The 14,884-nt window shown below is 44.2% G+C and overlaps 1 protein-coding gene across 1 annotated transcript in view; it reads right to left on the bottom strand.

Moving 5' to 3' along the window:
• smc5 (structural maintenance of chromosomes 5) overlaps positions 1–14,884 on the bottom strand; it is a 61,470-nt gene that overhangs the window by 27,591 nt on the left and 18,995 nt on the right. Inside the window, exons 7-9 of the mRNA XM_078395328.1 lie at positions 12,376–12,537; positions 7,132–7,203; positions 1,330–1,585 (exon numbers count right to left, since the gene is read on the bottom strand). Coding sequence (XP_078251454.1) covers positions 1,330–1,585; positions 7,132–7,203; positions 12,376–12,537 — 490 coding nt within the window. The remainder of the gene's footprint in view (positions 1–1,329; positions 1,586–7,131; positions 7,204–12,375; positions 12,538–14,884) is intronic.

Genomic DNA, 14,884 nt, shown 5'->3' on the forward strand with positions numbered 1-14,884 from the left:
ATCAGTAGATTTAAGGCTATTGTTATCTTTGAGGACAATTGAGTGGATTGTGGAGAGGGCACATAAATCATCCATGGTACAGGAAGCTATTTAAGTGAGGTAGAATCCAGTTCTCATGGTTCATGTGGATAGAATACAGAAAGAAGATTGTGAACTTTATAACATGGTGCCAAGACAATGACAATGTCAGCAAGGCAAAAGAGGCTGTGATTAACTTCAGGAAGCGAATCAGTAAACACAGCGTAGTATATATTGATGGCACCAAAGTAGAGATCAACAGCTTGATGTTCTAGGAATAAATATCACAACAATTTATCCTGGACCAGTCACATTGAAGCTATGGCCAAGAGATCATACCAATGCCTCAAGTTCCTTAGAAGCGTAGGAAACTCAGCATGTCCCCAACAATTCTCACCAACTTGTACAGATGCACAGTAGAAAACATTTTATCGTGATGCATCAAAGCCTGGTTTGGGAACAGCTTCATCGAAGACCACAAGAAATCGCAGAGTTGTGGACATAGTCCACACCATCACGCAAACCAACCTCAGTTCCATTGACTCCATCTACACTTAGCACTGCTGCGGCAAGGCCAGCAGCATAATCAAGGACCAGTCCCTCTTCTCCCCTTTCCCATAAGGCTAAAGTTACAGAAGTATGAAAGCACATACCTCCAGATTCAGGGACAGTTTTTCCTCAGTTGTTATCAGGCAATTTAACGTAGACGTGAGAGTAGATTTGATGGGCTGAATGGCCTAGTTCCGCTCCTACAACTTATGAACAGTCCGCTCATCAACTAGAGTGCGGTCCTGACCTCCCATCTACCCCATTGGAGACCTTTAATCAGACTTTATATGGCACTAATTGTTGTACCTTTTATCTGTACACAATGCACGGCTTGATTGTAAGCATGTAATTTTTTCTTTGCCTGGATAAGTTGAGAGAGCAGGAATATGTATTTTTAAATCGAAAAATGATCAGCCAGAATGGGAAGCAACTCAAAGGGCTGCTCAAACTCAAACTCCTGCTCCTATATATTTTTTAAGCATAGTTTTACCTTACCAATCACCTACTCACAATAAAAACTCAACATCTAATTGCCACCAATTCTTGGCCCTGCGAAACGCCAATGACAGATAATTGTGTACTTTGTTCAATTTGAAGAAAATTACATCTCCCTTGAACTTTTGAATAAAATCCTGACCATTTTTTATTCCACAAGATTGTTTACTTAGTTCCATTTCGCACGTTATGTTGATTACTAAAATCCCAGCTCTAATGATACGTCTTGAATTGCTGGAATTTAACAACTCCCAGGAAAATACTTACTCTTTTTCTCTTTCTCTAAATTTTCCTTCTCTCTTCGCAGCTCGGCCTTCTCGGTGTCAATGGCTCCCTTTTCCTCTTGAACTTTCCGGAGGGCAGTGCTGATTTGGTCTATCTCAGGTTGCACATGGTCATAATTCCTTGTAGCATTCAGTTCATTTTGCAAGTCATCAATCATTTTCTTTGTGTTGCTTATTCTTTTCTGACGGTCAATTTCTTCGTCATTTTTCATTCTTAAATTTTGTTGAACTTCTTCAACCTTATAGAAAAATCCTCATTCAATTAAATGAACTATATCTGTCAACTGCATAACACCAGTTTTTTCTATTAAAGTATTCTAACCAGACCTCCCAACATTTGATTTTACAAATTCATAATTTTACATCAGAATTCATGATATGGCACGTAAATGAAACTTTTCAGCAAAAAAAAGTATGCACGCCAAATGTGCATACGCGTTGCGCTACATTCATGTGTGAAAAACAACTATTATTTCCAACAGTCTGTAGTTCTTGGACTACATATACAATGTCAGGCCTATCATGAGTATATACTGCTATTTATAGAAAGGTTATTGAACAGAAGTACTTTTTACAACACAAAGAAAAAATTGTTTTGTTTTTTCTATTTTGCTTTTTCCTTACACATCCCAAATCTCTTGGTATTGAATAAAAGAACAATGGTCATAAAATGTATAACTAAGTTATGAAGAAAGAGTTTCATTTAAAACTGCACATACCTAATTTCATTGAAGACATACTTGCTCCAGTGGGTCAACAACAAATCACAACGGTCCGTCCCACCCCCCTCACTAACTCCCCCCCCCCACACCTCCCCCCATTTCCCCCCATCTCCACTTTCCCCTTCCCTCCTCTTCCCCCACCCGCCTCCCTTCCTGCACTCCCCTCCCACCCCCACACCCCTCCCCCACTCCCTTCCTCAGCCCCCCCACCCCCACTCCCCTCTCAACATCAACGGGCCTCACGCTACATGGCGAGGCGGCGAAGCTCGGCCCGGCGTGCGGCGAGGAGCAGCGAGTGGCAAGACGAGGCCGGGCGAGCGACGGGGCGAGACACGTGTTTTGTGGAAAAATGTGAGGCGAGATCGGAATGGCCGAAATGAAATAAGAAAGCGGAAACTTTCCGCCAAATTCGGAAGGGCTAGGAGGTCTGTATAACTAAACCAGCAAAAATAACGTACAAATGAAAATAATTAACAGTGAAGCTCTCACAAGGTAAGATTTTATTCCACTGCATAATATGATGTTTTAATCTACAATTTGAGAGAAAGAAGGGAAAATCGGAAGTGTCAACACTACAGTTGAGCAAAGGGACTATGGAGGCATGAGGGAGGAGCTGGCCATAGTTGACTGGAAAGCAACCCTAGCAGGGAAGACGGTGGGACAACAATGGCAGGTATTTCTGGGAATATTACAGAATGTGCAGGATCAGTTCATTCCAAAAAGGAAGAAAGATTCTAAGGGGAGTAAGAGGCGACCCTAGCTGACAAGGGAAGTCAAGGACAGTATAAAAATAAAAGAGAAGTATAACATAGCAAAGATGAGCCGGAAGCCAGAGGATTGGGACTCTTTTAAAGAGTATCAGAAGATAACTAAAAAGGCAATACAGGGAGAAAAGATGAGGTACGAAGGTAAGCTCGTCAAAAATATAAAGGAGGATAGTAAAAGCTTCTTTAGGTACGTGAAGAGGAAAAAAATAGTTCGGACAAATGTTTGCCCCTTGAAGACAGAAGCAGGTGAATTTATTATGGGAAACATGGAAATGGTAGATGAGTTGAACAGGTACATTGGATCTGTCTTCACAAACAATCTCCCAGACGTTCTAGTGGCCAGAGATCCTAGGGTGACGGAGGAACTGAAGGAAATTCACATTAGGCAGGAAATGGTGTTGGGTAGACTGATGGGACTGAAGGTTGATAGATCCCCAGGGCCTGATGGTCTGTATCCCACGGTACTCAAGGAGGTGGCTCTGGAAATCGTGGACGCAATGGTGATCATTTTCCAATGTTCTATAGATTCAGGATCAGTTCCTGTGGATTGGAGGGTAGCTAATGTTATCCCACTTTTTAAGAAAGGAGGGAGAGAGAAAACAGAAAATTATAGACCAGTTAGCCTGACATCAGTATAAGAAGATAACTGCAGATGCTGGTACAAATCGAAGGTTTTTATTCACAAAATGCTGGAGTAACTCAGCAGGTCAGGCAGCACCTCGGGAGAGAAGGAATGGGTGACGTTTCGGGTCGAGACCCTTCTTCAGACTGATGTTAGGGGGGCGGGACGAAGAAAGGATATAAGTGGAGACAGGAAGATAGAGGGAGATCTGGGAAGGAGGAGGGGACGGGAGGGACAGAGGAACTATCTAAAGTTGGAGAAGTCGATGTTCATACCACTGGGCTGCAAACTGCCCAGGCAAAATATGAAGTGCTGTTCCTCCAATTTCCGGTGGGCCTCGCTATGGCACTGGAGGAGGCCCATGACAGAAAGGTCAGACTGGGAATGGGAGGGGGAGTTGAAGTGCTCAGCCACCGGGAGATCAGTTTGATTAATGCGGACCGAGCGCAGGTGTTCAGCGAAGCGATCGCCGAGCCTGCGCTTGGTTTAGCCGATGTAAATAAGTTGACATCTAGTGCAGCGGATGCAATAGATGAGTTTGGAGGAGGTGCAGGTGAATCTTTGTCTCACCTGGAAAGACTGTTTGGGTCCTTGGATGGAGTTAAGGGGGAGGTAAAGGGACAGGTGTTGCATCTCGTGCGGTTGCAGGGGAAAGTGCCCGGGGCTGGGGTGGTTTGGGTAGCCTGACATCAGTGATGGGGAAGATGCTGGAGTCAATTATAAAAGAAAAAAAATGCAGAACATTTGGATAGCAGTAACAGGATCGTTCCGAGTCAGCATGGATTTACGAAGGGGAAATCATGCTTGACTAATCTTCTGGAATTTTTTGAGGATGTAACTAGGAAAATGGACAAGGGAGAGCCAGTGGATGTAGTGTACCTGGATTTTCAGAAAGCCTTCGATAATGTCCCACATAGGAGATTAGTGGGCAAAATTAGAGCACGTGGTATTGGGGGTAGAGTACTGACATGGATAGAAAATTGGTTGGCAGACAGGAAACAAAGAGTAGGGATAAATGGGTCCCTTTCAGAATGGCAGGCAGTGACTAGTGGGATACAACAAGGCTCAGTGCTGGGACCACAGCTATTTACAATATACATTAATGATTTAGATGAAGGGATTAAAAGTAACATTAGCAAATTTGCAGATGACACAAAGCTGGGTGGCAGTGTGAAGTGTGAGGATGCTGCTACGAGGATGCAGGGTGACTTGGACAGGTTGTGTGAGTGGGCAGATGCAGTTTAATGTGGATAAATGTGAGTTTATCCACTTTGGTGGAAAGAACAGGAAGGCAGATTATTATCTGAATGGTGTTAAATTAGGAAAAGGCGAAGTACCATGAGATGTGGGTATCCTAGTTCATCAGTCACTGAAAGTAAACATACAGGTACAGCAGGCAGTGAAGAAAGCTAATGGAATGTTGGCCTTCTTAACAAGAGTTGAGTATAGGAGCAAAGAGGTCCCTCTGCAGTTGTACAGGGCCCTAGTGAGACCACACCTGGAGTATTGTGTGCAGTTTCGGTCTCCAAATTTGAGGAAGGACATTCTTACTATTGAGGGAGTGCAGCGTAGGTTCACAAGGTTAATCCCCAGAATGGCGGAACTGTCATATGTTGAAAGACTGGACTTGTGTAGTCTGGAATTTAGAAGGATGAGAGGGGGCCTTATTGAAACATAAGATTATTAAGGGATTGGACACGTTAGAGGCAGGAAACAGGTTCCCGATGTTGGGGGAGTCCCGAACCAAGGGCCACTGTTTAAGAATAAGGGGTAGGCCATTTAGAACGGAGATGAGGAAAAAGTTTTTCACTCAAAGTTGTGAAGCTGTGGAACTCTCTGCCTCAGAAGGTAGTGGAGGCCAATTCCCTGGATGCTTTCAAAAGAGTTAGATAGAGCTCTTAATGATAGCGGAGTCAAGGGATATGAGGAGAAGGCAGGAACGGGGTACTGATTGTGGATGATCAGCCATGATCACGGTGAATGGCAATGCTGGCTCAAAGGGCTAAATGGCCTACTCCTGCACCCTTTGTCTTTTGTCTATTGTCTAATATCAGGTTAATTTGCTTCTGGGCACATTCCAAGAATGACCTCAACTCAAAATGAGTCTGGTCTGCTGGTTAGTCCTGAAGGGTTGTCATCTTGATTTCCTGGTTGGTGACATCTGTCATTTTTGGCTCTGAACCACTTCTGCCATGGAAGGCCCCAGTCCATGCATTCTCCATCACATGACCCACCACTGAGCCCAGCACTTCTCCTGCTGCTGCGGTTGCCGAGGCTTTTGTAGGAGCAACAGCTGCAAGTGGAGGATGAGCAGGCAAAGGTACACAATATGGATCTGTTCACCTGACTGCAGCTTATTCAGTGACTGCGGCTTCTTCAGTGACTGCAGCTTCTTCTGGAGTTTTGCCTGTCCTCTCCCCTTGTTCATGCATGCTTTTCAGTTATATTGCATGTATTTTCATTTTTTTGCCTTTTTTCTTAAGATGTTTGATACACACCAAACGACACCTGCACTTGTCTAACTAGTCTGCTAATCTGTTTACTCTTTCTGATCAGTTTTAGCAATCCATAAATTCACATTGGATTCAATTTAGTAATCCATAATTTGACTCCTGCAAATGTTGGAGGCGAGGTTTTTCAGCTAATTTTCCTTGATCCAATGGCAAAGAGGCAAAGACCTACACTTCCAGTTACTCAGCGGAGGATTACAACTGGAATCACTTCTGCTCGGGTGGATCAGCCATAAGTAGCAAAACCACACCGAATTGTTACGGCCAGAAGACGTTGCACGGGTTGTCACTGACCTGAACTCGTTTATAGCAGTTCTGCTTTCACGACCACCTACCGTTTCACAAATTGCAATTCCCCTTACCTAATCCACTAGAACATTAATTCAGAACATTCAGACTCTGGTAAGGCATCAATCATGAGCAACCCTACCCCAGTGCTACTTCTGTAACTATTTGTGCAGATAGGAGTAGAAGCAGATCATTCAGCCTCTCAAATCCATTCTGCTATTCAATAAGGATATGGCCGACTTATCTCACCTGCCTTAATTTCAAAACATTAATAACCATTTGACAAGCACAGCTCTGAAATTTTCAATTGAACATGTTTTTAAGAAACAGTTGAAGATTTCCACTCCCCTGAGTGTGAAGAAGTAATTTCTGACATCTCACCAAATTGATCCACTGAACATCCCATTCCTTGTTCTGGAGCCCACCACCAATCACTTCCCAACTGCATCTGTCATTCCACCTAACACCCCCTTCATCGAAGGGAATAGTCTTAATACAGCGTACTGTTAAACACCAAGGGAGTGTACCTTTAATTGAAGTAACACAAGACCATATGCAGCCATGTTCATAACTTAAGTCACTTCAGATTCACATGAGTGATAAATCTACATTGCAAACAAATATAAAGTTGTTCAAAACAATTACAATTTCAGAATACTATGATTGGCAAAAATCAACTTTTTGTTTACAATTTAATCTTCTCAAGTTGTAATAATTACGAAAAAAGGTTTGAAAGATAATTTTATCCCGTCCTGTTATATAAAATTGACGTTAAAGTGCTCAATACAGACAATATGCTTTCTGTGGAAAAATACTATTCACATCTTGTATAATAACTCAAAATAATTAGTTTTCTGAAAGCAAAAATGCACTGACCTCTTTGTCCTTCCGTTCCAATAAATCTTGCTTTTGTTTGCACTCCTGAGAGATTTTCTTAATTTCGGACCCCTACAAAAATAGGATTTTGCAATTATTTCAGAGACACAAGTTCCCAATTTAATCATAACACAAATTATTTCATCAAATTAGACTGAATACATATCAGATTTTACACTGCAAAATGAATCAAGACCAGCTCGGATTCATTAATGCATGCAAAAGGCATAGGATAAAATCAAAGAATGGCTACAGCACAGGAAACGGCTCAAATCTCTAGACTTGAAAGGACAATCTATCAAATTTGGTACATCTCATTTTCACCCTTTCACATCTAAATCGCTAAATTGTGCTGCCTCAAACAAGTACTCCATTTGTGGCAGACTACTGCTTTACAAAAGAATCATCCTGATTTCTTTGGCCTTGTATTTTGTTCTAACGATAATGTAAAGAATACCATACGCTTTTATTTAAAGCAATTTCTCAACCTGCCCTGTCACTTTCAATGAAATATGTGTTTACCCTGCTGATCTTTGATTTAATTTAATTTGGAGATAGAGTGTGGAAACAGGCCATTCGGCCCACCGAGTTCATGTTGACCCACAATCATCCATGCACTAGTTCTATCCTACACTCAAGGGACAATTTACAGAAGCCAATTGAAATGTGGGAGGAAAACGGAGCACCTGGAGAAAACCCACGCGGTCACAGGGAGAACATACAAACTTCATACAGACAGCACCCGTAGTCAAGATTGAATCCGGGTCTCTGGCGCTGTAAGGCAGCAACTCTACCACTGTGCCACCCGATATCTGTTCCCATAACTTTTTCAGAACTGCACCCACTGTAGTCTACTATACTTCTCATTTTTTTCCTCAAAATGTAATATTTCACATTTCTCAGCATTAACTTTCATATTCTCAACACACTAGCTTGTCCATCTCTTTGAAATCAATTGCTATCCTCCTCAAAGTTCACCATGCCTCCAACTTTTGTCATCAGCAAATTTGGAAATTAAGCACTGTACACCCAAATATGAGCATTTAATATTTATTAAGAAAACCAATGACGCTAGACGGATCATTTGCAAATTCCATTCTATATTTTGCTCCGAATCAAAAACAACCTTAACTACGATTCTCTGCTATTTTTCACTTCATAATTTTCTATCCATACGGCTATAGCTGTTTATTCCATAGCCTTCATTCCTGATGGGATCTATTATGTGCACATCAAACTCACTGTGGATGTCCACGTATACCACCAACTACGTTTCCCTCATTACTCCTGACCTTACATCATTACAAAACTATCATTGCCTCGAACTATTGTCAGTTTGTGACAATGTGCCTTTAACAATTTCTTGCTGATTTTCATCGTGAAGTCACATTTATGCAAGTGATTCTATCACTGATAATGGTTTCTGGAATTTTCTCCACCAGAGGTTAAACTGACTCGTCAATGGTTAATCATGCACCCAGTAACATGGAGGAAATTTGTATCAAGAACTAACTACACAATTTTACGTTCCTGTATAAGGACTCTCCAAGGAATTTCTCCAAGCTAAAGAATAAAACATTATTCAAAAGGACAATTGATCCAAACTTGCTCTGAACACTATGGTACAATTCAGATTGTAAGTAAAATCTGCAACAAAGAAACAGGCCATTAGGGTCAATCACTCTGAAGAAGGGTCTCGACCCAAAACATCACCCATTCCATCTCTCCAGAGATGTTGCCTGACCCGCTGAGTTACTCCAGCATTTTGTGTCCACATTCTAGATACTGCCCACGATTTTATAGTTCCTTTTTAAAATGTTCAAAAATCTTGTGACTAAGTATTTAAAACCTTAAAAAAATACTGCTGTGTCAAGTCTTACAATTCTATCACAATGTTTCACTCCTGTGTGCACAGGACACTTTGCTTAACAGTCATTTAAAATGTATTCAGTTGCTTTTAACACGTACTAGACAGGCGTAGACCCGTTGGGTCCAAACCTCTCCTGCGGGCTCGGCAACCCTCCCCCAACTGACGCCCCATGGACCCGTTGCCGGCCGAGGAGTGTGTCGTCGTCGTCGTCCCCCCCCCCCCCCCCCCCCGGGGCCAGGGGCGGGCAAGAGGAATGGGGAGAGGGAAACACTCACCCCAGCCCTGGGCGGCCATCACCGCATCCAGAGCGACCCGTGGACCCATTGGGTGAAAACCCCTCCTGCAGCGGCAGCTCGATGGTGACGGCCGTTGCATTGAGTGGGAAAAAGCCCCGGCGGACAACCAGCGCACTTTGAGCGCATGCGTGGATCCGGCGGCCATCTTACGTAAGTATTAGATCAACGGGCTCCAACTGCGCAGGCGCGGACCCGTTGGGCTCCCATTGTTATTCAAACACGGAGGTATTACTGCGCAGGTGCGGCTGACAGGTAGGGCAAGTGGAAAAGGGATTTATTAAAGTTTAAAAAGTGATTTTTAAAGTTTAAAAAATGAATAACTTTTAAAATATAACAACCATTTGAACCGCAAGCCAATGGTGAGTAAGGTGGGCCTAAAAATGTGCGCTATCGTGTACCGTTTTGACTGTATTTCGGGTATGTACAAACAATGAAACGGACAAAAACACAAGATGAGAGTTTTAGTAATGTATATATATAGATGATATTGTTATTACAAAAATAAAGTCAACATGAATACGAGCTGCGTCACACTGGTAATGAAAGAAAATTAGGAAAGGCTGTGCTTTCATTTAAAGATGATACAGCACAGGAGTATTTATCCACTTGGAGAATAATCACAGTGATTCATTAATCTGGGCCATTAATTTAACAATTAAGGGCCTTTTAGTGCCAAGATTTGCGATGAAAGAAATCAATGCAGTAATAAAACTGCTGTGTAAGTACAGTAATTTAATCATTATTCTAGGCATAAAATTGAAATGTGAGCTCAGCTCCTTGTCCCTCCTAATAGCTAAGTCACCTAGACAAATATCTTAATCTGAGTTGCTGCTGAGGGAACTGATCTCAGCCAAAGTCAATTAAGATCACCCAAAGATTGGTAACTTAAATGAGACCATTATTCATCTCCTTCTGGAATGTCTATTTGCTAAGACAGCCTAAAACAGGATCTGGTGTACTTTGTTGAACTTTATTCCTTACAGCTGATTTAGTTCCCCATAGTCTGTTTCCAAACATCAGATACTGGTGGAAGATTGTCAAACTTATAAAGATGTATTTTGATCTGCTGGTTTGCTGTGTAGGGAACTATCCAAGTTTGAATGTAGAAGGACAATTTGCTTAGGCATACACTGAAACCTGGTCCAGCTGTCATAAATGCTCTATGATAAAGTCCCACAGTATGCCGAAGAGCTGAAACTTGTGCAAAACCCTCTTGGACTCATCCCTCATGGAATTTATATGAAATAAAAATTTGATCTCATTCTGACAATGTAAATCTTAAAAATAAATAGAAACATTTTTTCTTGGATGGTGACCGGTGACAAGGTATTGCTTTATATATTTGCAAATTTTATGAATACAGTTATTTTTGGGAATATAAAAACTTAGCAACTTAGAATACAATCTCCGGAAAATAGGTGAAAATTGGGAAGATCAAATTTTGGATTGAAGAATGATCACTACATTGAACAAAGAGAAAGAAAGCAAAACCCTAGGACCAGGGAATGAAAGAGCACAGACAGAGGCTACTCAGTCCATCATGCTAACATTCATCATTAAATAAACTTTTGGAAGGGATGAAATAGAAAAATTAAAATTAACTTGGAATGAAAAGATTGTCAAAACAACAGTTATTTCGCAACTACCAGCTTGCTTCTCAAAAAAATATGTGTACATTGAATTATACCATTTATGCTTTACTTGTGCAAATAAGTCACCATTACAGATGTAGGCAGAGAAAAGGCCAATGGAGCTTAAACCAAGCAAGTGTGAAGTGTCGTACTTTGAGAGATCGAATGTAAGAGAAAACTATACAATGGCAAGACCCTTAACGGCATTGCTATGCAGAAGGATTTTGGACTCCATGTACTCAGCTCTCTGAAAGTAGCAACACATGTAGATAGAGTGGTAAACAACGCATATGGCATTCGTGCCTTGGTCAGCGCATTGACTATAAGAGGCAGGATGTTATGTTGCAGCTTTATAAAACATTGGTGAAGCCATATATGGAGTAATGTGCGCAATTCTGGTCACCCCATTACAGGAAGAATATGGAGCCGTTCAAGTGAAGTGTGCGCAGAATATGGAGCCATTCAAGTGAAGTGTGCGCAGGATATGGAGCCATTCAAGTGAAGTGTGCGCAGAATATGGAGCCATTCAAGTGTGCTCAGAAGTTTACCAGGATGCTGCCTGAATTAGACTATTAACTCCAGGAAAAGTTGGACAAACTTGAATTGTTTACTCTGGAGAGGAGGCTGAGGGGAGACCCATTACAAATTATGACAATAAAAGATAAGGTAGACAGCCAGAACATTTTGTTACCAGGGTGGAAATGTCAAATACTGGAGGGCTTACTTTAAGGTAAGAGGGGCAAAATTTAAAGGCGATGTGGATGCCCTTTTTTTTTACACCTACAACCTGCTTTCATATCATATCATATATATACAGCCGGAAACAGGCCTTTTCGGCCCACCAAGTCCGTGCCGCCCAGCGATCCCCGTACATTAACACTATCCTACACCCACTAGGGACAATTTTTACATTTACCCAGCCAATTAACCTACATACCTGTACGTCTTTGGAGTGTGGGAGGAAACCGAAGATCTCGGAGAAAACCCACGCAGGTCACGGGGAGAACGTACAAACTCCTTTCATTGCAGCACCCGTAGTCAGGATCGAACCTGAGTCTCCGGCGCTGCATTCGCTGTAAAGTAGCAACTCTACCGCTGCGCTACCGTGTCGTGCCGTCCAGGGGTGGTAATGGAACCAGATTATGATAATGGTATTTGATTCTTTTGATTCTTTTAAATAGCCACATATATATGCAGGGAATGGAGGGATATGGATCACATACAGAAGAGATAAGTGTATTTGGCATTAGACACAGAAAGCTCCAGTATCTCAGTCGGACAGGCAGCATCTCTGGAGAGGAATGGGTGACGTTTCGGGTCGAGACCCTTGTTCAGACACTTATTTGGCATTATGTTCAGCATGGACATGGTGGGCCAAGGGCCTGTTCCATACTATTCTATGTTCCAAAAACAGAAACCTTGTCTGGTATCAACCCAAGCGTCTAACCTTGTCCTTGACTTTCGCCTCCCGCTCCCTACATTGCCTTTCAACAACTTGAATTCTTCTGGTCATTGGAGCCTGGGATTCTTTTAGTGCTTTCAGTTCTTGTTTCAGCAGTTCACGTTGGTGCTTCACTTCTTCATGCTCCTGTCGAGCTGCTTCATATTCCTTTAAAAGAGCAACATCAAATCTTTATTGAAGCAAGTACCTTTTATTAGAATCTTACAAATCAGAGGATGCCATTGGCATGTGGGCCAATTCTCCTGAACGGGTATTTAATTAGTCCCAATTAATGATTTCACCTCTTTTTCAAGCAGCACATTTTAGAATATTACATCTAACTGCAAACTACACAACAGAATATATAGTGGTCAAGATTTAGTAAGATCATTGATATAATTTTATACTGCCATTAACAAAAAAATCATAGAAGCGATGTTAAGAGTTCAAGGTTATTTGTAATATATAGAGGTAATGTTTTATAAAAGTTTGACAAATAGCAGATTGACTAATATACAAAAATATTCAGACAGTACTTTTTAAAGATTCCCCACCAAACCAATCAGAAGTGAATTTTCTCTAATTCTGGAAAACAATTTTTCTTTGGTCCACGCCACAGGTTAGTGCACTTCTAAAGAAGCACCTTTGATTATTTCTATATATTGTAGTGAGTCCAAACGAGCGATATTATCCAAAGGCTTAATTGTCGATAAAACCCGTGACAAACGCAACGTACTTACTCTTGGACTAACACTAACTTCGCTCGCTAATCTAATCTCTAACCTGAGTTAAATACCTCGCGCTCCCGCACCACGTGACCCGTAAACCAATCCGAGGGTTCTAGACTACGTGGCCAATCCGTATGCCCCTACATGACCCCCCCCCAGAACCCTCGAAACCATACCTCACGGGGGCCCGAACCTCCCGCCCGGAACGTGTACGGAGGGGGGAAACCGATACCGCCAGCGTAACAGGAGGCGGAGAGGACGCCGCCGCTGGAGGCAATGAGGGGTCACCTGGCGCGGAGGGTGCAGGTGACAGGGGGCACTTGATCGGCAACGGCGGCCCGGGCCCAACCATAGGCGGCGGGGGCCCGAGAGGTGGCAAACAGGGCGCCGCTGGTTGGACCAGTGGAGCGGCCACCGGCCGGCCCCGGCGCGGAGGCTGAGCCACCGACACGGGGAGGTCCTGGTCCAAATGGGCAGGCTTGAGCCGGGGCACCGAAACGAGATCCTGGCGATTTCCCACCTGCAAGGTGAAGGTGACAGTCCCTCTTTTCAGCACCTGGAACGGGCCCTGGTAAATCGGCCGAAGAGGGGGGCGGTGGGAATCCTTCCGAAGAAACACGAAATCACAGCCCCGCAAGTCAGACGGAACGTGAACTGCTGTGCTTCCATGACTGGAGGTCGGGACTGGAGCCAGAGAACCCACCCGTGCCCGGAGGGAGCCCAAAACTGACGTGACGGACGGTGGCAAGGCGGGAGTGGAAGGGAGAATGTCACCCGGCACCCGCAGGGGCGAACCGTAGACGAGTTCGGCCGAGGATGTACCCAGCTCAGCCTTCGAGGCCGTACGAATGCCGAGGAGGACCCAAGGCAGCTGGTCAGCCCAATCGTGGCCGGTCAGGCGAGCACAGAGGGACGCCTTCAGCTGCCGATGGAAGCGCTCAACCATCCCGTTGGCTTGGGGATGATAGGCGGTGGTCTGCTGTAAGCGAGCACCATACAGCTGTGCCAGCGCGGCCCAGAGGGACGAGGTGAACTGGGCCCCTCGATCCGTGGTGATGATAGCCGGGACGACGAAACGGGCCACCCAATGCAACGCCAGGGCCCGTGCACAGGAGGCCGCCGAGGTGTCCGACAACGGGAGCGCCTCCGGCCAACGCGTGAACCGATCAACCACCGTCAGCAGATGCGTATAACCCCCAGAATAGGGCAATGGACCCACCAAATCCACATGGATGTGGAAAAAACGGTCGGGGGGAACCTCGAATCTCTGGTATGGGGGCTGGACATGGCGATGAACTTTGGAGGTCAGGCACGGAATGCAGGCGCGTGCCCAGGCTGCCACCTGCTTCCGCAGGCCGTGCCAGACAAACCGGGCAGCCACCATGGCTGAAGTCGCCCTGATGGACGGGTGTGCCAAGCCATGAATGGCCTCAAAAACCTTACGCCGCAGGGCGGCCGGCACCATCGGGCGAGGGCGTGTAAGGGAAACATCACACCACAACTTGGTACATGTGGGGCCACACGCCACCTGCTCCAAACGCAGTCCCGAGGCCGTGGAGGCGTACACCGCGGCAGTTCCTTCCAGGCGCTGAGCCTCCGCTAGCTCCTGGAAATCCACCTGTTTACCCACCACGGCTATGGAGGGAATGGCCGGCCGGGACAGTGCATCAGCAACGGCATTAAGCCTACCCGCAATATGACGGACATCGGTGGTAAACTCCAAAATCAGGGTGAGGTGCCGCTGCTGGCGAGCCGACCACGGATCAGAAACCTTAGCAAAAGCGAAT

The sequence above is a fragment of the Rhinoraja longicauda genome, chromosome 3 (genome assembly GCF_053455715.1).
Source record: "Rhinoraja longicauda isolate Sanriku21f chromosome 3, sRhiLon1.1, whole genome shotgun sequence".
Taxonomy (NCBI): domain Eukaryota; kingdom Metazoa; phylum Chordata; class Chondrichthyes; order Rajiformes; family Arhynchobatidae; genus Rhinoraja; species Rhinoraja longicauda.